We start from the raw sequence: 23,661 nt of genomic DNA, 5'->3' as shown, positions 1-23,661 counted from the left end.
AAAAATGCTGAATTGTTAAGAAGCAAGAATACACTGGGGAGGCCAGTAGTAGCATATGACCTGGTAGACCATGGAAGACCATTGTAGTGGATGACTGAAGATTACATTCAATTGTGAAGAAAACCCCCTTTTCAACTGTCAGAAAGAAAAATTCTCTAGGATGTACGTATAGATATGTCAGACTACCATAAAGAGTGGACTACACCAGCCTAACCTCAGAGGGTTCATTGCAAGTGGCAGACCACTGGTAAGCCTCAACAACAGAATGGTCAAGGAGTTTTCTAAAAAATACATTACAAACTCTCATGGACATATGAGATGAGTATTAATATTCACCAAAGTGATAGAAACAAGAAAGCTTGGAGAACAAAAGGAGCTGCTCATGATCCAAAGCATACCACCTCACCGCTGAAACGTGGTGTTAAACAATGTTATGGCTTGGGCATGTATAGCTTCCATTGGAACTGGTTCACTTCTCTTCATTGTTGATGCGACTGATGACGGCAGCAGCAGGATGAATTCTGAAGTGTACAAACATCTTATTAGCTCAAATCCAACAAATTGCCTCAAAACTCTTTGGACAGCGCTTCACCTTGCAGCAGGACAATGACCCCAAGCGTACTGCTAATGCAACCAGTTCGTTTTTTAGGGCCAAAAAGTGGAGTGTTCTTGACTGGCCAAGTCAATCACACAACCTGAATCCAATTGAACATGTGTTTCACTTGCTGAAGACAGGACTGAAGGGTAAAAGGCCCTTATACAAACAAGAACTGAAGATGGCTGCAGTCCTGTCCTGGTAGAGCATCACCAGGGAAGATACCCAGCATCTGGTCATGTCTATGTCTAAGTTTATGTTAATTTGTACAAATACTTTTGGTCCCCTAAAATGGGAGGGCTATGTATAAAATGGGCTAAAACACCTACACGGATCAACCAATATGAATATAAATAGCCTCAAATTAAAGCTGACAGTCTTCACTCTAACCTTGTATTGTTTCATTTCAAAACCTGGAGCTGGAGTACATGGCCAATAATAATAATAATAATAATTGTGCCACTGTTCATAAATATATGACTGTAATTGTCACCACCATAGAGATATATTGCTGGATTTGTTCTGTTTCTGGTTGGTGTTGGTGATTTTATTGTAGCTTAACTTTCACAGTATGACATTGTTGTGATAAAAAGGAAGTTATGTTATGAGAATAGGTATATCATGATGTTTTCATAAGGAAATAGTTTTATCTGACTTATTGAGACCGAGCAAAGAAACTGTTAGTTTTAATTAACAATCCACTGGGCCTGTAACATCATAAAACCATTTGACTGATCATCAATGCACAACAGCTTCTGTTCACATTTTCTGTATTGTCTCCGAAGTCTGTAGTATGGCAATGGACTCGGCCTTGAATGATGTGTTTACATTTTGAACTATTACAAATTGTCTGCTAAAACAAACTTTGCGTGACTTGGCAAAAGCCTTCACCTTGTTCAGACGTTGTTTTGTTCTCACTGATTCAGAGGTTTATGCTTCCAATTTTAGTCCTTTTATTTGTCATTTTTCTAAGAAAGAGATGTAAGTCTGAGCCAAAGTTAAAGCTCTCATTGGATTCCTTACTTCATGTGTATGGCAGCCCTCCCGTATTTATACTTTGGTGTGTTTGAACATGACAGGCGTCAAATTTCCCCCATAATGATATAAAGTATTATGTGCAATTAGTGTAATATGCAGATGTCCCAACTTTCTTTCTTTGCCAGTGACATTATCCACCAGGATTTATCCAGTTTGATTTTGAGCTCACTTTATGAAAATGAGACATTAAAAAAAGATATAGTTTTCCCTTGATGATTTAGAATCATTTAGTTGAAGGTCCCTTATCAGATTTTTAGCTCCACTATATTTTTAGAATTGACAAATGCAAAATCAGATTAACCATTTAATTTCACCATGTTTGGGGCATATTAATGTTATGTAAATTAAAGTAGTCATGATTAAAACTTTGTTGCATATCCTTGCATGCAATTCATGTTAAGTGTCTTCTCTGGTGATGGTCTTACAGGCCTCTATTGCAGCCATCTTCAGCTCCTGCTTGTTTCATGGCTAGTTCCCTTAAGTTTTCTCTTCAGCATATGAAAGCATGTTCAATTAGATTCAGATCGAGTGAGAGTCAAGAATTGTCCTGTTTTTGGCTTTGAAAACCTCCTTTGTTGCTTAAGTAGTAGCCTATGTTTTGGATCATTGCCTTGCTTTAGGATGAAGCGCCGTCCAATGAGTTTGGAGGCATTTGCTTGAACCAGAGCAGATAAGATGCTTCTGTACACTTTTGAATTAATTCTGCTACTGTTATCAGCAGTTACATCATCATGTAGAAGACAAGGGAGCCAGTACCTGTGGCAGCCATACGTGCCATAACACCCTCACCACCGTGTTTCACAGATGAGGAGGGGGTGCTTTGGATCTTGGGCAGTTTCTTTTGGCCTCTACACTTTGCTCTTGCCATCATACTGGTACAAGTTAATCTTGGTCTCATCTGCCCTCAAGACCTTTTTGTAGAACTCTGCAGGCTCTTTTAGGTACTTCTTAGTAAACTGTAACCTGGCCATCCTGGTTTTGGCCAATAACTAGTGGTTTGCATCTTGTTGTATAGCCTCTGTAGTTCTGTTCGTGAAGTCTTCTGTGGACAGTTGCTACTGACACATCCACACCTGCCTCCTGAAGAGTGTTTCTGATCTGTTGGACTGGTTTGAGGGTTATTATTCATTATGGTGAGAATTTTTCAGTCACCAACTATAGAGGTCTTCCTTGGCCTACCAGGCCCTTTGAAATGACTGAGCTCATCAGTAATCTCTTTCTTCTTAATAATGTTTTTTTTCTTATTTCTCAGCCTCATAATGGCTTCCTTATCTTTCCTTGGCAGAACGCTGGTCCTCATGTTGACAAATGCCAATAGCAGTCTAGATATTGAAAAAAAAACCCTTTAATAAAAGCTGAGAATCTGCATTTTAACCACATGTGAATTGTTTGATTACAAATCAATAATTGTGGAGTGCAGAGTCAAATCATTTATTTTTAAGTATGCATTTGTCCCAAACATTATGGAACTCACTGTATGTATGCATTTACGATTACTAATAGGAACCTATCAATGTTCTTTGATAACAGAATTATGCACAGACAGCCTGGTGAAGATTCCTATTGTATGATATTGATATGGCTATTATTTCATCCTCAAGTCGTATTTTAGTATTTCTGTAGAAAGAAAATGGCAAATAGTCTCATCTCTGAAAAATACCAAATGAGCACAACACAGAAGATTCCATTTGTATTTTATATAAATAACATAAATAACATACAACAATTAAGAATAACAAATAAGTATTAACATAGGCAGAAGGGAAGGTAGTAATCTATTACACAGAGGGTACCTCAAATCAAATCAAAAGATTTACAGACCTGTGAAAAGCATCTTTTTCTACATATACATGTCAAATTAAGTATTTTTCTAAGAACGAGATAACCGCTTGTATTAGATGAACATGGAGAGGATTGATAATTGTGCTACCTGGGCGGCATTGGAAATACTGTATGATGCTGATGTCTTATGTGGATAATAATGGATAGTGTGATGGAATGTAACAAAGAGCAGGCGATTCAGGGAAATCATTTGGTCTGTGTACTTTCAATTATTATTTAATTCCTTTTAAGGATGTGTTTGAGAAGTTGACAGATTAGAAATATTACAGTAGATGAGGCAAGGGATGAAGTACGTAAGTTTTTCCAAACAGTGTTCACTCTGCAGCTTAATATGGGTAGTATTCTTTGCCAGGAGCTTCAAAACTGGATAGTTAAATGTATTCATAGCATATTGCATTCAGTTGCAATCTAAAGATGTATACAAGAGATATGACCAGGAGTCTCTAATTGTGTTAGGTTCTGGTTTCATATATTTGAACTATGAAGATAATTGATTTACGTTATTACGTTTTTGCCTTTGATTCAGAAAAAGACATTCTGTGACTAAGGAAATCGAACAGAAGTATGTTATGAAATATCTAATGCTGATTTCTCATCTCAATATGCATACCTGTATATCAACATATAAAAGCAAGTTGATTTCATGTTTACTAAATGGCCAGTTACCCTGATGAATGACTAGCCTAAACACTAGTTGACTTGTCTCTTTTTGTTGATATCAATAAGTGTTTGTCTAAAAGCTAAAAACCAAACAAAAAAAATGTTTGTGTGCGACTTGCTTTCCAGTTTGAATTTTATTTGTCTCTAATTGGTGTGGACACTGAGCACTGAGTGTTTTTCCATAATGAATTGAATAATGAACTAGCGTAATGCGATTTATTCACGTTGCTTAAGAAACAACAAAAAAGTTAATTTAACAGTATCTAAATGTAAGAGGATTGTTTCTTGATTTGGTCTGATGAAACATTTAAGCACAGTAGTAAAAGAATTTGATGAAGATGATGAAGGTGATAACAGCGAGATATTCAGTGCCATACTCTTACCTCCTTTCAGACTTTCAGCCTTTTCCACTACTTGATAACCATTATAGAAGATAACATGATCACATATTTCAGTTTTGCTCACACACATACTGTATTTGAATAGAAATATTATTTGCATTCATTCATATGTAACATTTGTTAATATTTTATGCAAAAAAAGCATCAAAGCGTTAAAAAATCCCATTAGGTTTTAACTATAAAATGGTATTATACTCATTTGAAGAAGTCTTCCAATTAAATGTCGACATGCCAATTTGTGTGACCTGCCACTTAATTATTTACAATATTTATATATACTTTGGTTCTGTCCTTTATCATGTTCACAATAGTCCTTTATCTTAAATATTTAATGAAACAATATCTCTTTCAACCACCCAATTGACATTTATATTTGTGATGTCAGAGTGAATTTATACTTGTCACACTTCACAAATATTATATTCAAAAATATTTTTAACTGTGAACAGATGGTAAGCAAACAGTAAACAGGTTGTCGGAGGTAAGCAGAAAAATGTTATTATAACATATACATATATAAACTGTTCTTAGAATAGCAATTTCTACACAATTTCAAACCATCAGACAGTTTATTTCCTGTTTACTAGCTAGAAAAGGTTTTGCCAAAGACCACCTAATGAATGAAGATGTTTGCTGTATGGCTGACAACAGTTAATAGACGGAGCTTAAAATAAGTGTGACCGAATTGTGTAAAGTATCTGTACTACTGTTCCGAAGCACTGGAAAAGCCACGACTATGTCCTTAATTCACCACAAGGTTGCAGGCGATCCTGCAACATCAGTCCACTCGTCTGTCTTCCTCTTTGCATTTCATGGGAATGAAGTGAGATGAGATATTCTCCTTCCTGGTCTTCCTTCCCTTCAGCGGTCGGCCCTTCTGAGACAGAGCGATGAACATTTCCTTACCATTTTGCTTAGTCCACTTTGCAGATGAGTAAGCGTTGAAGTAGTTTTCCAAGAATACCTCTTTAAAGTTGCAGTTTTCATTGTAGGTCTTCTGTAATGGAATACATTGGCAGAGATTTACATGGTGTTTGAAGATGATATTTCACAGAAATGGGCCATAGTTATCCTTTATTTTCAGCTATTATCTCATTTTCAGCTTATGCCCAGGATATTAACCCTCAACAAAACCTAGCTGTCTAGTACATCCTGAGTGGTCTTTACCTTGCCTTGCAGAACCCCTGTCCTGTTCATTGATATGTAATATTGGCTTTTCACCCCCTTAATGGCCAGGACACCTCCCTCTGAGACTGTCCGGATTTCAAGAATACCTGCAACAAATCACAAGACAGGTCCTGCTTAGAAAACTAACTTCATTAGGAGAACAGGATGAGGTTGTTGCTGTGAATGCATTTAGTGGTGAATCTGGTTTTATTTTAAAGCTGTTAAATGGTTTGGGTGGCCACTGGAGAAACCACAGCGCATGCGATTGCACATATGGGTAGCAGATTAAACATTTCTCCCCGAGGGTAAAAAAAATGAAAGGCTGCTCCCATTTGCTTTGCACGCTACGTTTCAGATCTGAACCCCGCGTGTGTACAAAACAAAACAGTATTTTTCACTGGTACTGGTACTGGTCATGCCCTGCGATAAATTGGCGGCCTGTCCAGGGTGTATCCCTGCCTTTCACCCAATGCATGCTGGGATAGACTCCAGCACCGGGCATAAGCAGGCATAAATAATTGATGGATGGATGGATGATACCGGTCAGTTTGATATTTTTAATACCTCATACTGCATATTGACCATTTAAATACATTTTTCCAAACTTCTAACATATTATAAATATGATAGAAGTTTGGAAAACACCCAACATAAGAAAATCCTGTATCACTATCTCCACCATTCTATTTGGTGAAATAATTTGAGAAATCCTCCTGTTGAGTTGTGCTATTGTCAGATTCACCAGCCTTCCCGTAAATGGTCGTAGTCTTATCCAGTGACTGCGAGCTGTCCTTTTTTGAACTTTTAAAAGGTTGTGTAGCTATGGCAGTCAGACAAGGCATCAATTGATCAGCAAATGTTCTTTATTGTCTTCTTGTCTTTTGGATCCATTTCAATTTCTAGCATTTTTTTGTGGTGTGTCCAAAGTCAGTCACTCAGTGATGTTTTGACTTGTGGTACAGATGGAATTTCAAACTGGAGGTTAAAAAATGATTTTCTTCAATCCCACTGCTTTATTTTCTTTTGGGCTCTTTAAAGATCCCCTTAGAGAAGATGCTTATGTATGCAGTTTCACAAGAATGGCTGAATATTATAGATCTTTATCTACCTTAATTTTATCAACCCATCACCTTGACTGTTTTCATTGCCCAATTTAATATTGTATGCAATAATATATAATGCTATTTTATTAACTCTTTCTGAAGTGTCCTATATGAGGATTACACATTGCCACTGCCAAAATATTCACAAAAAATTCAGAAACAGACAACATAGAACAGATGGCAATATACCATACACAAATACAGGCAAAATATATTAACTGCATTCAGGAAATAAAAATGAATTATTTCGCCATATCCCTGCTTAAATCAAAATCAGGATGAATTTAGAATTCATCGATTTGTGTATTAGGCCTTCGAATAACTAAATGAGAAATATTTGTGAAAACAATTTTTTTCAGTCTTGCAAATCAAGAGAAATGATAACATTTGTTTAACGAGAAATGGTACATAACATACAGGACACATACTGAAGGTCTGTACTAATGACTCAAAACAGATTTCTTTTAATCTTTTCACAGGCATGCAAGGAAATACGTAACCCTTACATCAGTTCAGATAAAACCCACAAACTATCTGAATTAAATTACTTGCATGTGCTCTGTTTGTGTCTCAAACTTGGACTAAAAGCATACATTTCTTCATTTTATGCTATAATGTTAAGAAGTGGCTTGAAACATGGTGATCTCACTTGTTAATTTCTGATTTACATTTTAGCATGGATGACATCTTTGTAGCCATTTGCATACAATAGACCAATAATTTAGTTTCAGTCCTGTACTTCTGAGAAATCATCATTCATGCTGCCATAATAAGCTAAAGTTAATACAATGATGCAGAAAAGTATACTTTTTTAAATCTACTGCATGTGTTTAAGCATATCACTTATCACAGAGCAGGGAAATGCTTGCCACCAACAGTGTAAACATCACTGATGTCACCGTTGTGGTGACCCTGATTTGGAATATCAAAATAAATACTGTAAAGTTTTAAAAGGAAATTATGCTAACAGTTCAACAGTTTCTCTTTGTAATTCCAGAATGCAATGCTATAGTCAGTTTAACCTGTTTAAATTGGTACTCTGCAATATGTCTTCTGCATTCCAACAAGTGATATCCCTTTGGAAGCATCAAAGCAAGCAGTAATGTCATAATCAGAATTATTGTCAGTACTGTCTCCTTAAATCTGTAGTGTGTTCTTTGATATTTTAGTGCTACATGCTAAAATTTAGTGTGCATCACTAAATTGTAGAGTTATGAAGCTAAAGGGCACTCAGGGTCATTGTCTGAAAAGAGAAGAAAAAAATGAAAAAATAAAAGGCACATAGATATTCAATGTTTTTTTGTGTCTGAGAAGAACACCACACATAATCCTTGGCCATTTTGTTTCAGGCTCCAGAAGGATAGGTTATCCCACAGTACAGGCAATTCTGGAAATAGCAAATGGCATGTATGGGCAGAAGAGGACCCCTGGATCAGAGCTGGCCCTTACTGCGCTGTCCCCTGTCTGCAGGGCTTGTACATGTGCCTACAGAGTATTGGGGCTTAAATTGATTTAGCGTGCTGGAGGTCTGTGAGCACTCTGGGAATGACCTCTCTGGATGACTAATGTCTGACATTTTGCTAGTCCAATTCCGTTCAGTCCTTTTTTCTGTTCCACTGAAGTTGTTGGATCCCACTCTGTTTTGTCGCGGGCCTTTCTCTTTAAATAGCGTTATGCTGATAGATGCACTTAAACAGGCGGTCAAGGAAGCCGCTTTTGATGTTGGCACTTCAACATGGTGGATATTGATGCAACCATGTTGTTAAATGGTCTCTTTAGGGCCTGGGTCAGCAGTGTTCAGTATCCTCACATCTAAGGATGTTCAGGACCATTACTATGGTCACATGCCTTTGACTGGTATCCAGGTCACGTTTCATTCAGATTGAATTGTTTTTATAAATAATGAAATGAAAGTTATGAACAACGTGATATGACATCATGCATTAAATTGATCAAGTACATGCCCATAAAGAATGCACAAACTAGTGTAGAATGAGGTATGGCTTCTTTCAGTGTTTTTGGGTGTAACTGTTCAAGGACTGCTTTGTATTTAAAATATTATTATTTTTCATAAGGTTGCGTGCTGCTGAGGCACGTCAGCATAGTGGCAGCAGTGATGAACGTCTGTGAGGTGAAACCGTTATCTCACCAGCATTATAAAATGCCTACTTTATTACTGTTTCGTGTTACAGCAACTGTAACTGTTTAACAGATACAGGGAGCCACTAGTGCGCACATGTGGGTTGCAAATGTTAACTCCGCTGTTTGAGGGCAGCTCCGTACGGCTTTCCCCAGACTGAACAAATTTACCCCTCCATTTCGGCCCAGCCTCTGGCTAAGTAAACTCATTTGTGGGTGATCCTTGATTCTGCCTTCCGTGGATAGTCAAAAATCCACCTTGTTTTGATTTGTATCTCGTAAGGGATGTACATAAGACCTCTGTAGGACAGTTGATGCCTGCCAACCTGGAAGACCAGTGTAACACCTACACCAGTCTAATCCACATTTCATGTACTGGGTAATATCTTTAGTCTATGTGACTGTGTGTGGGGGAAAAAATAATAACCGTTTGGTTGTTTGTTTAATTTACAGAATACTGTCTTGCATTGTACTCAGCGTTGGGGCAGCAGTGTAGCACATTGGGTAAAAGACTGGGCCCGTAACCAAAAAATCATAAGTTCAATTCCTGGGTAGGACACTGCTGTTGTACCATTGAGCAAGGTACTTAACCTGCATTGCTTCAGTATATATCCAGCTGTATAAATGGATACAATGTAAAATGCTATGTAAAAGTTGTGTAAGTCGCTCTGGATAAGAGCGTCTGCTAAATGCCTGTAATGTAATGTCTAGCATAGCACATTGCCTCGCAATAGTTCATCACAAGTACTATATTTCCTGTTAGAGAAGGTGTACTTTACACTATTATTTAAAGAGAATGTTAGCAAGGACATGACATATGGGTTTGACTCCTATGCACTCAAAAAATGAGTACTTGTATGTCGTGGCATTTGGCCAGTTATTTTAGGAAACAGATATGGGAAGGAAGCATAAAGATGAGTTATGTAACAACCTGATAAGAATCAAAATGAAGGTACTCCCAGACATTGTATACAGAACACTGGTAAGAGTCAAATAGCATTCATGACTGCAGAACATGGGTTTGCATGCAAAGCACAGTTTAAGCTTATGCGCTGAAGTGTACACAGACTGTAATCAGATCAAACCAGATCCATGGCATCTGTGAATATTGTTCAGATAATACATCACATTTGACAGAAAACTTACTGTTCGTGCAAATACTGTAAAGATGTGATTTTTCCAGAGGCAACGACAGAATGAGTCCATATTTTGAATTCCTTTCTCAAATTTGACCTTTTCTTTGGTTAGTGTTTGCTTTAAATTGTGCTGTGTTTGTGGAAGATGTCCCTTTTGTGTTAGTTATTTATTGTGCAGTGTCTGCAGCTGTACTGCTTATGATGGTTCATGTGCTTCTCATTTGAAATGTTTATTAAATCTGACTTTTTAAATGGGATTACAATACAACCCATTTGCTAAAACATTACTTGGCTAAATTTGTCAAATTGCTTTAACATTGTAATTTGGACAGTTTTCCAACCAGTGCAGCTGAACTTACCAAATATGTTCAGCTGCTAGCCCTTCTTGACTCTACTCCAGTTCTTACAAAGCATGGGAAAAGTTTCTATGTCTGTCTGTTTAACATGGCATGACCCGTTGTACACACAGGCCTGTATGTAGTCGCACATGCACTAGCACACAGACCTAGCTTTATTTGACTCTAAATTTCAATAATCAGTTTACATGCCCACTCTCTCAAACTATGTTTAATAATAGGCATTTCTGAAAATATAGCCTATATCAAAAGACAGGGTGTAGTGTAGAAATGTGCAGATAAGGTGGAAGATGTATGTGTGAAAATATATCTTGATATCTTTTTGTCTCCCAGGTTGAGGCACACCAGTATGAAGCACTGTTGTGCCAACACGTGAAACACAATGTATATACACTGTATCTACCAATACCCAGTGAAAGGAATTAAGTATATAAGTATGAAAAACAAATGATCTGTACTGAATACTTATTTTCATAAATATTCACAGGTTTCTCAATATTGTACTTACGTCTTAACATTAATTTCTGCTGAAAGTATATTATATTTCATACTAGTTTAGCCATACTGTTATAAAAATTTTTGCCACTCATTTATATTCAAGGAATTTCTATTTATTTGATAACAGGAATCCATGATGACATAATAGCAACCAAGTAAGGCCTGAGTATTTGTCTGATTCATTTCTTTTCTGTTTTCAAGTGATTATACTGCAGTTGGCTACATGAGGCTTGTGTGCACAGTCAGAGAAGCATGGATCAAAGATTTATTGGATATATTCGCACTCCATGCTGGTTTTCTTCAAAGGGCTCTCTCTCTGTATTTCCGCATGTGTTGTGCGTGCAATTGTCAGCCGCGCTTGGGTGTATCGGTTGCGCCGTTTTTTCAACGCCAATTGTTACGCAAGGGCCTTTTCCAGCTGCATCAGAGACGTTCCCTGTCACGCGAACATTCTGAGCAGGCTCGGCAGACGCTCTGTGAGATTGCGAGAGGATGATGGCTGTATTTAAGCGCTTTGTGCGGTTTGTCTGTCTTTGCCTTTGCTGTTTAATTGCAGCGCTGTTTCTGCTTAGCATAAAGCTGAATTGTGTAATACCATTTACAAAACATTGTATGGTCCATCCCAAGGATATGTAGTGAGGCCAGTACAAATGTGTACATAATTTATGGGGAAGATTTGGGCTGTGGAATGTAGAGCAATCGCAAACTTGGTATGGCTTTACTACTGGAGTTGAAAAGTTAATGTTGGGTGCTATTTAGTTATCTTGCTTGGTGGTTGTCCCAAACAAATGTGTCTGGTGGCTCATTTTTTTTTTTCCAATAATTTTTAGATAGTACTTTTAATCTTAGCAACTACTGCCATTTTGTGTAGTAATTAATGTCTGTGAAACACTTGAATATATATCTCAAGGTCAACTACAGGTTGACGAATGTAAGGTCTGATCAATACCACACATAATTACTGCTACAAGAGATTTTGTCCATGACTTGATTATACCTTTCATACTGTGCATTCATTCCCATTGCCAAAACTGCTCATTTTCATTTACAGCGTAATATCAGAGAAGCCTTGGGCCCGAAAAACTGAAACATTGCATTGATTCTTTTCACCTGCTTTAATACCATTCATGGCTGCAATACAAAGATAAACATGTTCCAATGTTCAACATCTTGACATGGTTATGAGGTTCAGACTCAGGATTGCCTTTCCCAGAGCCAAGACAAATCCAGCTCTTTAAATAGCAGGTGCTCTGCTTGCTATGTGTTGAAGACAGGATCCAGATAACCACTACATTGATCTAAATCACAAAGTATAAGCTGGTGACTTATGGGACAGACTACTGTACTATAGCTTTGAATGTGGTTCCCATCTTCAAAGTGGAGCTATTAATCCTTACATTTCATGCATTCTGATTCTGTGACCAAAGCTTTCACGAAAAGTGTTTGCGTAAACACTTGAAAATATATTTAACAGATCTAACAGAAAACAACATGAGAAAAAATTGGTTTACTCTTATTAGGATCTCTGTTTAGAATGTGAAGATTTGCTTTGCCAAGTCAGGCACCTGTTTTCTTTTATTGCTGTCATTTAGCACGTCTGCGCTGTTTTAACTGAAATGCGTGACCCATTTATTAACTGTATGATTAAATTGTCGGGAACATTGTGCACTGTCAGCATGCTGGACGGAAACCCCACATGTTACATTTCTGGCTAGAATCCAGAAAGCCTTGGTTCCTTCAAATGCCAATAATACAACAAATGAAGCCAGAGGGCATGTACTTTTCAATACAAATACAACAGCAACAAACAATGCAACTTCTCAAGTAACAGAGACAGAATGCCTAGTTCAATAAAATAACCAGTTTTATATTCAGTTTCAGAAAGAATATATGGTATTTGTACACCATATACAATTGTATGTTATAACCTTGGGTTTATTCATTTACATGCAGATGAGCTTTTTCTCATTTGATAACAGTTTTTATTTTTAAAATGTGTTTTGGACTTGGTCAAAGTAACAGAAATTGTGAACAAAAATGATTTATAATAAGAATTTCCCATAAAAAACGAATAATAATAACAATAACAATAATAATAACAATAATAATAATAATAATACTAATAAAGAGGAAACTTACTGTAGCAATTTGTGGGATCTTGTGTTCCGTTGATATTGCCGTATTCGTCGATTGTGAGAAACCACTGCGTCCGGCTGAAAAGCTGTCTGATTCTTACATCCCCTCCCTCCATATAGTCGTAATTTCTGGTGTGCCGTTCATGTTTGGAACAGTTCATAATTGCAGCCATTTGCTCTGGAGTCCTATCACTGCAGGCTAAACACACACTGCCCACTAGAAAGAAAATGTGCAAGTACAGTCCGGAGAGCAGATTTGGCAGGTTCCACCTCAGCATCCATTTGCGCATTATAATGCAAAGCAATGGGTGTTCACGGGCAACATGCTGAAAAGTAAACTCAAAAAAAGAGCAGTCTTTTTTGGCTGTTAGGTCTGTGACCTGGCCTCTTCCTTTGCCTGAGGAGGTCTCCGGTGGATTAAATGGGAAAAACGTGTTGTTGCGCTGTCGCTGCCTCAACCAACCTTAACTGGGCTTTGAGGGAGCAGTCTGCTTTTAATCCTCACTTGTCATCTACTCTATCTGGGGAAAGTGAAGTAGACCGATGTCCACTGTTGGACTCATCCTCGCTGTATGAGACTGTGGTCCGGTGACTGGCAGAACTGTAAGAGACAGAGAAAGATCCTAGTGCTTTTATCAGTCCATGTCTGGAATTATACTTCTGTCACCCCTGCAACCACTGTTTTTTATAGACATACAAAACAATCAAAGGCTGCAAATCCCTTTTCCACTGTGAGAACTGCTGCATATTAAGATAAATAGCTAATTTTGGTGTCCAGACCTGACCTGAATAAGGAAACACTGGAGTAAGCTGCAGTGGTAAAGTACTGTTCATACAGCTTAGAAAGGCTGGACACCTAGTAGCTTCACTTTATCAGTATAAAACATGCAGACCTCATTAGGTCTCACTGTCAGCTTCATTCCCTCCTTTTCTGGTGGTGAATTTCAAATAAGCAAAGCAAACTTATAACTTTCTGTTGTGCAATACAACTGAACAGACTACCTTTTTGAATAAAGCTGAAATAACTTACAATGAAGGCATAGAAGGACAGCTGTAAACAGCAAAGTTGTTTTCTTCCAAAAAAATAGCCTGAGCACAAGTCTCCTCAATAGCTGATGTCTGGCTCCCCCAGTCCTGCAATTGTTCCCACGGATCAAGTGCTATCCCAGGCAAGATTTTACTGTGCATCTTCACTCTGTTGTTATTCGGTGTGCTTAGATAAATGCCTCTCGCTGACCTCACCAGAGAGCAATTAGGTCTTAGCCAGTCAGCTGTCACTTGGATGCTGGGTGGAAAAAAAAACGTCTTTTTCCTTTTGTCAGGCTTCCAGTGGTCATCAGAGGGAGCTATAAACTTGAGAAATTGTTGATATTCCTGTGGTATGCACAAAGTATGCAATTCACAGGCTTGTGCCAGTCTTAAATAATGAACGTTCCTCTCCATCACACTGAATTGCAATAATATCCACATTACTTTCTCTCTTTGAAAAGTCTGGAGTCTGAAGAAAATATATCTGTGAAATCTTTGGGATAATAAAAAGAGGAATAGACACACGGAGACTTATACTTTAAAAGTACCAGGGTATCAATCTTTCAGAGACAGATACTGCAACTGTAGTGTTTCCATAGAATTATCTGTGCATGTTTTATGGAAGTAACCTGTCACTATTTATCATTCAGACAAAAGATCAAAGAATATCCTCAATGAAAGTCTGAATGAAATTGTCGTGAACAGTGGTATTCCTGAGAAAACACGTCAGGCAACCACTGGAGGAGCAAAACAGAAGACGTTACCGTTAAAAGTGGTAATCTTTGTCGAAAGGTCAGTCACTCTTTCACTTTTTGTGTTTGTATTTAAACCCACGATTTACCGTTTTGGACACCTGGCCTCTTCTTGCACTCAGCACTTCAAAACGTTTACGTTCTATCTAATGATCTGTTCCCTCGAGGGAAGAGAATGCATAGCACACGGCTTGAAGAGAACCTTCTGGACTGAGCAGGCCTGCCTTTCATTTCTTAAACAAGTGGTCATAAACATTTTATCTATTTAGTTGTTACGCATAACTGCAGAAGCCCCACAAAAACTCCCAATGCTTTACCACCTCCCCACCCCCCATACTTCCAAAGAAAAAAGGCTGAAGTAACCTTTTCGTGAGTTGACAAATTGAAAAATAAAGTCAAATTTTTATCATCATTGATTTTCATTTATTTTTAAAATAGACATAATATATTCATAAGTTTATTTCAGCTGTACGCTCAAGACAAAAGCTATATCTCTGAGACATAATGCACAAAAGGCTCATGACTATCAACAGTGTACGGCATTCTTATGCTTAAAGCCAATAAAGTAACACACTTTACTGCACTTGTATATAAAAGCCTGTCTGAACAAGTATCCAGTACCATAACTTACTCTGTGATATTTTCATTTCAGTAAATATTTGCAGAGAGTCTTAGAATAATGTCAACTAAGTCCTACATTTTAATGTTATTAATCATTAAACATAAATCTGTAAAAGATTCAAAGTAAAATACGGAGCTGGCCCAACAAGAGCGGTTTCATCACTTAAGAAGCGATATTTATTTCCTCAAATGGAGAGGATACATTCAAATAAAAAGTGTAAGGGTGCAAGTCTAAAGTGGTCAGGTTCTGTGTCCCAAGTCGCCCCCTGTAGATGAGAGCACAGATTCACTCTAACTGCTACACCACAGTTCCATAGATTACATTTCAGTACACATCACACATATTTCTGTACGCGTCACACACATGAACGTTTGACAGATGCTTCAATTAATGAAAAATAATGTTAGGGATGAGATCATCTATAATGTTTGATTTTCAATCTTACTCATATTGTAAGGAAAGTCGTATTAGTTGGAATTAATCAGGCGAAGGATAGTATTTAGCACAATTAGGAAACTTTGTCCTGAAAAAAAGTTAAGTTTGTGTTAAATATGTCCTGTGACCTTTAGGTTACAAGACCAGCTCCTTACCCATTACACTACACTGCCGCCCCCAGCACTAATTGGTGGATATGCAATCAGAGCCAGCTAATGATTTAGCCACAAATCTAATTAGGCTGTCAAAGCTATAGTGCACTCATTACAAGCCCCTTGCCTGAACCATATGGGAGTCTATTTTAATATTTTTAGTTGTCAGCGAGGAGTGTTAACTGTTTCTTATTAGATATTGCATTTTTGATTGTTAATATTAGATTAGATATTAGATAGGAACATATGTTAGTGTAACAGATACTCAATTAGTGGCTATGCAAAATTATGATGGCTCTTTCCTTAAGTTGCAAACTAGTATGCTTATTATTAGTCTGCAATTTTCAACACATCCATCCCACTATTCCAGCCAATTAAAGAATTTTTTGAGTGACTTTGATACAGAGGAAACAACATAAATTATTACTCAAGAAATAAAGCGATGAGAAAATCATATTGCTTAAGCTCTCCACCATTATACTGTTTCAGTTACACATATTTGAGTAGGTTAATCCTGTCCCCAAGGAAGCAGCTTGTCTGTGTTGTCTGTTTCCTGTCACTCACTGACTTCCATTAGTCTGATTTCCTCTGCTGTGTGTCACGGTAAAGCTTGTCTCTCGCTGGTGTTTTCTTATTTCACATACGACAACAATTCTTTTCATGTTTTATCTTTCTTCCTGCTACCATATGGTGAGGCTTCTGTTAGCTCTCTGAGTCTTTGTGTAAACTACTGCTGCTCTGGGCAGATTAAACAACTCAAAGGAATCAAATGAGAAGTTATTAAAGTTTACAGTAGCAGGGGTAGCAGTGGTCCTGGAGGCAGTCAGACCCTGTATGAGTACACCTCTTTAACACCTCCCATTCTTTCTGTTTTATGCACAATGGATTATAGATAGGGACACTGGAACAGCTGAATTTGCACATTTTGAACCATACGTCCGAAAGTATAGCTTACCCTTTTATTTTATTTTAATGGACTTTCATTGTTAAACCTACTACCTTCAATAAACGCTGAGAGCTTTCAATGAGGCAGGAGAATTACATACCAGGTCATAGTGCACAGTATTTTGTGTGTGTGTGTGTGTGTGTGTGTGTGTGTGTGTGTGTGTGTGTGTATTAGCAATGTTGACTTCGCCTTGAATTTCCTGAACAGATGTTTCAATGAGGGCATGGAACACAAAAAAAATTCTGTAATTTCCATGTGAAATTCAAATTCCATTGTAAACATTTTTGATGCAATGTTTGACTGCATCAACTTAGCTATATGCATTCAATTTTATATTGATCTGCTCAGAAATTATTTGGAATGCACTATTTCCCTTCTAACATTTGACATACAGGTAGTAAACAAAAAATGCAAAGCACCCGGGTAAATGAGGGGCAAAAGCATATGCAAAGAAGAGGCCACCACACAGGTGTGACTCCTCCATTAATTAAGAAAATAACACGCCAGCATGCATAGGGTCATATTCTGGCCAGGCCTGGTTTCCTATAATTATGGCTAGCATGGCTGCTAGAGGAGAACTTGATGACTTGAAAGAGGGGTGATTTTTGGGGCACCTTTGGTAAGAACAGTGACCAAGACAAGTCAGCTTGTTGAATTTTCATGAGCAACTCTGACTTAGGGGCTATTAGCATAAAACTCATTTGCAAAGGGCTACACTGGGTGTAAGTGCATACTATATGAACATGAAAACATGCAAACAACTTCAGATCAGTTCACTGCTAATTTCAACCTGGAGCGACAACACCCAGTTTAATCAAAATCAGTGGTGGCCCATTTACATATTATGCAACTTTTATTAGTGTTTCCTGTATATATTTTTGTTTCATGCACATTCAAATATTACATAATACCACAAACTTCCAATTATATTGAAGGTATTCGTAAAAGGAGGGAACATCATGGGCAATATGTTACTATTTAATGTGAAGTGCCACTTCTCTCTCATGTCTACGGATTTGACAGCTCTTTCAGTTAAAAAAATGGATTATGTTTAAGGTCAAACTATTCTTGGATACTGGATATCTAGTTGCTGTTGGACTGTTTGGGTTAAGCTTTTGCTTTCTAAATTCCATGATAATTGGTCTACACTGTGGGATGGAGCCTGCGAACATTACTCTATATTTAACCGTAGCAACACACTGGAGCTGTGTGTGCTGCTCTTGGACAATGCATATCAGTTTTGTGACCGCAAGGTGATAATTATCTGGACATTGTACACATGGAAATTTTTGGCGAGAACAAACATTTTTAAGAGGGAAATAATGTTTACTCGCCGTAAGTAGAAACATTTCACACATGCTTTCAAAGAACAAGGTGTAAAAGCTGATGTCCGTATCCCTCACAAAAGTCGTCCCATGTTTATTCGCCCGGAGCCCACAGTTATGCGATGGGTGTCATCTGAAGAAAAACAGAATAACGCATCGGCCATTTGTGTTTGCATTAATTTGATCCTGTGCTTGAGTTACAGAACCTGCCTCTGTTGATCAAACGCACCTCAGCCTTTTTTTTTATACAGAAAGGTCAGCTTATGTTCTGAAGAGGTAGAACACATTAAGAGTACTTTAAAACAGCATCCAGACGCTTAGATTAAAGTCTTACAAGAAATAAATGTCACATTCCTGAGACGCTCTTGATTTTTGTCCATAAAGGGAAATGTAACAGGACTTTGTGCTGAAACACAAGTTTATGATACCTTTCTCACATTTTCCAAAATTTGTTAATTTTGTTATAGGTTAAGCACCATTAAACACCTTGTGATAATCATTTCCTTTGACACCAGTGAAAATGTTGTATTGAGGGACATCTAATATATGCTTACCTTGTAGCAGAAGGATTTACTGTTGAGATCTGTTATGGTAGACCTCAAAGAGTTGCCTTAACTGTGAAAAAGTGCAGTCCTCGTAACACAGTAGTGCTTGAAAGACTATATTGCAGACTAATGAAACTTGTTCTTTGAAGATGCTCTTCCTGGACTTTCACAAAGTATGTGTTAATGCAGCAAAAGGTGACAGATCGTAACAGCTCACAAATGAGAATGAGGCATGAAAAGGCAGTTAGTGCCCCTTAACTTTCCTCTGAATTTCAGCCAACTTCTCTCAAGTACACTAATTAAGTGTTAAAATGGCTTTATTGACCCTCTCATCAGTATTTTTCAACTGTGTGTCAAATGCATTTATTCTGAAAAGGATGAATATTAGAATAAACAAGTGCATTTACTCAAGAGAAAATTAGAACTGCATTCTAAATGAACTAAGATTAAAACCAAAATATATATTTTTCTGTAATTTTTTTGCAATTTTTATTTACTACGAATTTAAGCAGAAACATTTTTTTTTTAATTTATTGTGCAAGTCTTTTTCTAAAATCCTGCATCATTACTTAGAACTACAAATTGGTTGTACCTGGAGAGACCTCATTCAGAGAATATAATTTACTTTGGCTCACTTTCCTCCAGCTTTCTGCATGAGTAGAAAAATAAGCTTGTAAGAGAATATAAGAAAGTGTTTTTACGAGAACAGTTAATCAGCATATCTAAGCTGGTAATTGTGGCCACGGTCTAGAGGACATGAGCGCTCTGTGAACAGTGAAAGGGTGTCTGCTTCCATGTTACTCCTGCTAATCGGTTTCATACATAATACCTGAAAAATACTTCCCAGAAAAAATGCACCTTTATTATTCTTGTTCATCTGATACAGCTCAACTTGGATGACTACTCACATACACACACAATATGTAATAAAGGTACTGTGAGATATCTGTTTTGTCTCCTCTGCTGATGTACTGACATTCTTGCATGCAGTAAGATACTGCATAACATCTCAAAAAATACTTATACAGCAAAAAATACAGCAAATCTTAAGTAAAACTCAAGATAATTCCAAACTGTTTCAGAGGCCAATGTTGCATGCATTTTGTATGAATCATGTAAAAACATCTAAATTGATTCTGAATGTATGTTGGCAGTGAAGCACCCAAGTCTCTATTTGATCTCATATCTAGGAAGCATTGTAGGTGACAGTGTACTATAATTGTTAGGGAACTGGCCTTATCACTCTGAGACTGCAGGTTTGAATTCTAGATGGTTCATTGATGTTGTACTCCTGCAAAGGTCACTTAAATGGAATTTCTTATCATATTCAACTGTTTACTGTTCGTATTTGCAAATTATTTTTGCTCCTGGTCTGTTGATAATAGTCTATTGAAGCACAAAGGACATGAAATAACTGCACAATAATGCATTAGATGATGCATGGATATACACTTCATTAGGTGACAGGAATGGCACCCGGTGTGGTCTTCTGCTGCTGTAGCCCATCTGCTTCAAGGTTTGACGTGGTGTGCGTTCAGAGATGCTCGTCTGCATACCTCAGTTGTAACGAGTGGTTATTTCAGTTACTGTTGTCTTTCTATCAGCTCGAACCAGTCTGGCCATTCTCCTCTGACCTCTGCCATCAACAAGGCATTTTCGCCCAGAGAACTGCCGCTCACTGGATATTTTCTCTTTTTTGGACCATTCTCTGTAAACCCTAGAGATAGTTGTGCATGAAAATCCCAGTAGATCAGCAGTTTCTGAAATACTCAAACCAGCCCGTCTGGCACCAACAACCATGTCACGTTCAAAGTCACTTAAATCACCTTTCTTCCCCATTCTGATGCTTGGTTTGAACTTCAGCAGACCGTCTTGACCATGTCTACATGCCTAAATGCATTGAGTTGCTGCCACGTCATTGGCTGATTAGATATTTGCGTTAATGGGTGCAGTTTGCAGTTGAACAGGTGTACCTAATGAAGTGGACGGTGAGTGTATAATGTCATTTTACTGTGTTCATTTCTATACTTCTCCAAATCATATGTAACCAACTCTCAGCCAAGGACCATAGATGGAAATGAGCTTTTAGCTATATCTGGTTTAAGATATTTCTTGAACATTGTCCCTGTCAAATAAATAAATACATAAATAAATAACAATGTAATATTTTGAAACTGTGAACAAGATAAATTTAGAAATTAGTACACTTCCAAAGGAAACCATTTTACCAGCTATTTTTTCTCTTTTCACCTGACTGCAAAAAAGAGAATTCCTCATTTATATGAGAGTGTTGCAAGAAAAACCTTAATTTAAAACACTTCTTAGGCAAGTTGGACGTAATACAATATAGGATTTGTCAAAAAATTTGCACACACTTTCAGTCTCTCTGTGACTTGGGAATTTATAGATCCATGATAATATACTGACAGCTGCTTGGGGTCATTGTCTTAGCTGCTGTTACTAAAATTGAATGTCTTTGAAAAACAGCACCTTCCTTAAATAAGCATGTGGGTGCTTTAGTGGCATTAAAGGAAGAGAGATCTTAAAATAACCCGTAAATTGTAATCCTGGTGAGCTTTGTGCTGTTTAGAAACTGTGGTTGTTATTTGATATGTGTCAGACAAATTTTATAAGCTCCTACAAGGTTTTACCAGCTTGTTGTTTTTTCCATCTGTGTGTTTTGTGCTTATGTACTATGTGTGCGTGATATGTTTAACTTAAAGCAGGGTCATTAATGAGGACAGAGTAGGGCTTTGTTTGACTTCAGTGGTGTCTGAGTTTTTGAAGTTGGGTTTCATATAAGATTGCTTGGCAATGGACAGACCTGTGCCACCAATCAAAATATAATCAGCCATACAAACAAATAATGCATGTGATGCATACTACCCAGTGCTATGATTAAACTATTAAACTGAACATGTAATAATCTATTTTAGCTCATAACGTAATAAGATCCAAATTGAATAATGAAGGGAGAATTCAAGTCATGGCACAAGATTTTTCATGCTAATGCACACTTCCTGTTACACCACAATGATGAGCATTTTCTGTCATTTGATAAAAGTACACAAAGCAAACAATAGCTGCCACACCAATCAAAATACCAAGCGAGATAGCAAATTTTTGCTCAGAAGCTGTCCTTAGTGGATGCAAACTCACATTTTCTGTGGAACTGTGAGCAGAACAGTTGTCATGAATTGAATTAAATGAAAACACATGCATGAGTGACTAAGGTAGAGAGAGTATAGAAACACGCGATTAAAAAAACCTGCCATACATGGAACATTTCTAATCTTGACCTTTGACACTGACTGGGAAACCAATAGGGTTTGGGTGAGAACAGGACAACATCTGTCAGCAAAAAAACAACCATGATTCTCAGTGACTTTGACCTCTGACATTGTGGCTTTAATAACAATACAGCTATGTTGAACATGGGGTATAACATTTGTATAACGCCCAATAAAGAAATAAATGCCAAAATAGTCATGTTAGTTAAATATCTACTTTGTGTCTGGAATCACAGGTGCATAGCAGGGCAACCAGAAATGGAGCATAAAAGATTTTGAGCATAAAAACCTAATTAGATAAGATCTTTTTAATATTACCAACAAATTTTATATCACTGGTCAGAATTTAATAATGATATTGTAAAGCGTCAGAAGTAAAACATGTCCATGTGTCCACCTCTGTTATGAATGAATGCAGCAGCATTCAGTTCCTTCTGCAGAGAGAGGAAATATCATTGTTGTGTCTGTCTTAGTAAGACAGAGGACTTAGTAAAAAATTTTAAAAAGGCAAAATACCTTTCCTAAAAAAGGTATTCCTCTCCCAACAAATTGTGTGGTTACTTCACACATGCATGTGGCACATTCAGTGTGGCTATGCCAATGATTTATTTCTTGTGTAATAGTTTCTGAGATTCTTTGACTTTGTGTAACCGGAATCCTTTCGACTGACTCAAGAATGGCTTTTTTATGAATCCCAAAACCTCATTGATTCTGCTCGGGCATGATTTTGAATAACCACAGCATTCCCAGATATAAAGAGCAATTCTGTTTAATCCATGTCTGGGAAAGCCTTAATGCACTGCAGATGCATCCACTCTCTATTGATTTGACTAAATTATCACTGCACGGAACTCTCAGTCATAAAACTGCTGTAATGCATAAATCACATGTGCTGTGCACATAACACTGATAGCTGAGTTTATGAGGACAAAACCAAATTTGTTGTTCTTTCTGAAATATCTGGGTTTTTTTTTTTTTTACAGTCACATGAAGTAATATTTAGATTTGGGTTACCAAGCTAGTATGTTTGGCAGCGTATTTTGACTGCATGTTACTAATCTACAGTATCCATCTCTAATATATTTTCTATGACATAGTCTAGGTCGTCATTGCAATTCAAAGGTAAAAGATGAACCTTTTAAAAATATCTTTCAATTTGTTCCATGAATGCATGAAGAATTAATCAAAGTTAATTATCCTCTATTTCTGTTGTGTATGTACTGTATATGTGTATTTTAGACCATCGAGCATTAATTGAAATGACCAGTCTTTCCCCATCGTACTTAAAATCTCCACAACACTAACAACTCTCTCCTAACAGTATACAGTATGTAATGACAGATGGCATTTGTGCAAATTTTTAGGCAAAAAATAATTAGCAGGATTTCCTTGTTTTAGCCTGCATGTAATTTCAAAATTGATGTTATGTGATGTGTGAAAAGGAAGCAATTTCACTGCTCTCATAGTGGGTATATTGCCTACTATATTAAGTGAT

The 23,661-nt window shown here is 37.3% G+C and overlaps 1 protein-coding gene across 1 annotated transcript; it reads right to left on the bottom strand.

The window, feature by feature from the left end:
• Nucleotides 1-3,310: 3,310 nt before the first annotated feature.
• fgf7 (fibroblast growth factor 7) lies at nt 3,311-14,362 on the bottom strand. The gene is made up of 4 exons (XM_064336494.1): nt 14,101-14,362; nt 13,075-13,671; nt 5,704-5,810; nt 3,311-5,533 (listed from the first exon to the last, which is right to left on the bottom strand). Exons 2-4 carry the CDS (start codon nt 13,358-13,360, stop codon nt 5,315-5,317), a joined length of 612 nt encoding a protein of 203 aa, XP_064192564.1. The 5' UTR covers nt 13,361-13,671; nt 14,101-14,362; the 3' UTR covers nt 3,311-5,314.
• Between the last annotated feature and the right edge of the window lie 9,299 nt (nt 14,363-23,661).

This window comes from Anguilla rostrata, chromosome 5 (assembly GCF_018555375.3).
Source record: "Anguilla rostrata isolate EN2019 chromosome 5, ASM1855537v3, whole genome shotgun sequence".
NCBI classification, from domain to species: Eukaryota; Metazoa; Chordata; class Actinopteri; order Anguilliformes; family Anguillidae; genus Anguilla; species Anguilla rostrata.
Note: the sequence above shows the minus strand (reverse complement) of the source record. Positions and strands in the feature narration are given on the sequence as shown.

Bases quoted from the DNA above. Each gene is read 5' to 3' on its own strand.
- fgf7 (XM_064336494.1), bottom strand. From the start codon at position 13,360: ATGCGCAAATGGATGCTGAGGTGGAACCTGCCAAATCTGCTCTCCGGA. The intron at 5,811-13,074 runs GTAAGTTTCCTC...GATTTGTTGCAG, and splicing joins AGATCCCACAAATTGCTACA to GTATTCTTGAAATCCGGACA. The intron at 5,534-5,703 runs GTAAAGACCACT...ATTCCATTACAG, and splicing joins CAGGGGTTCTGCAAGGCAAG to AAGACCTACAATGAAAACTG.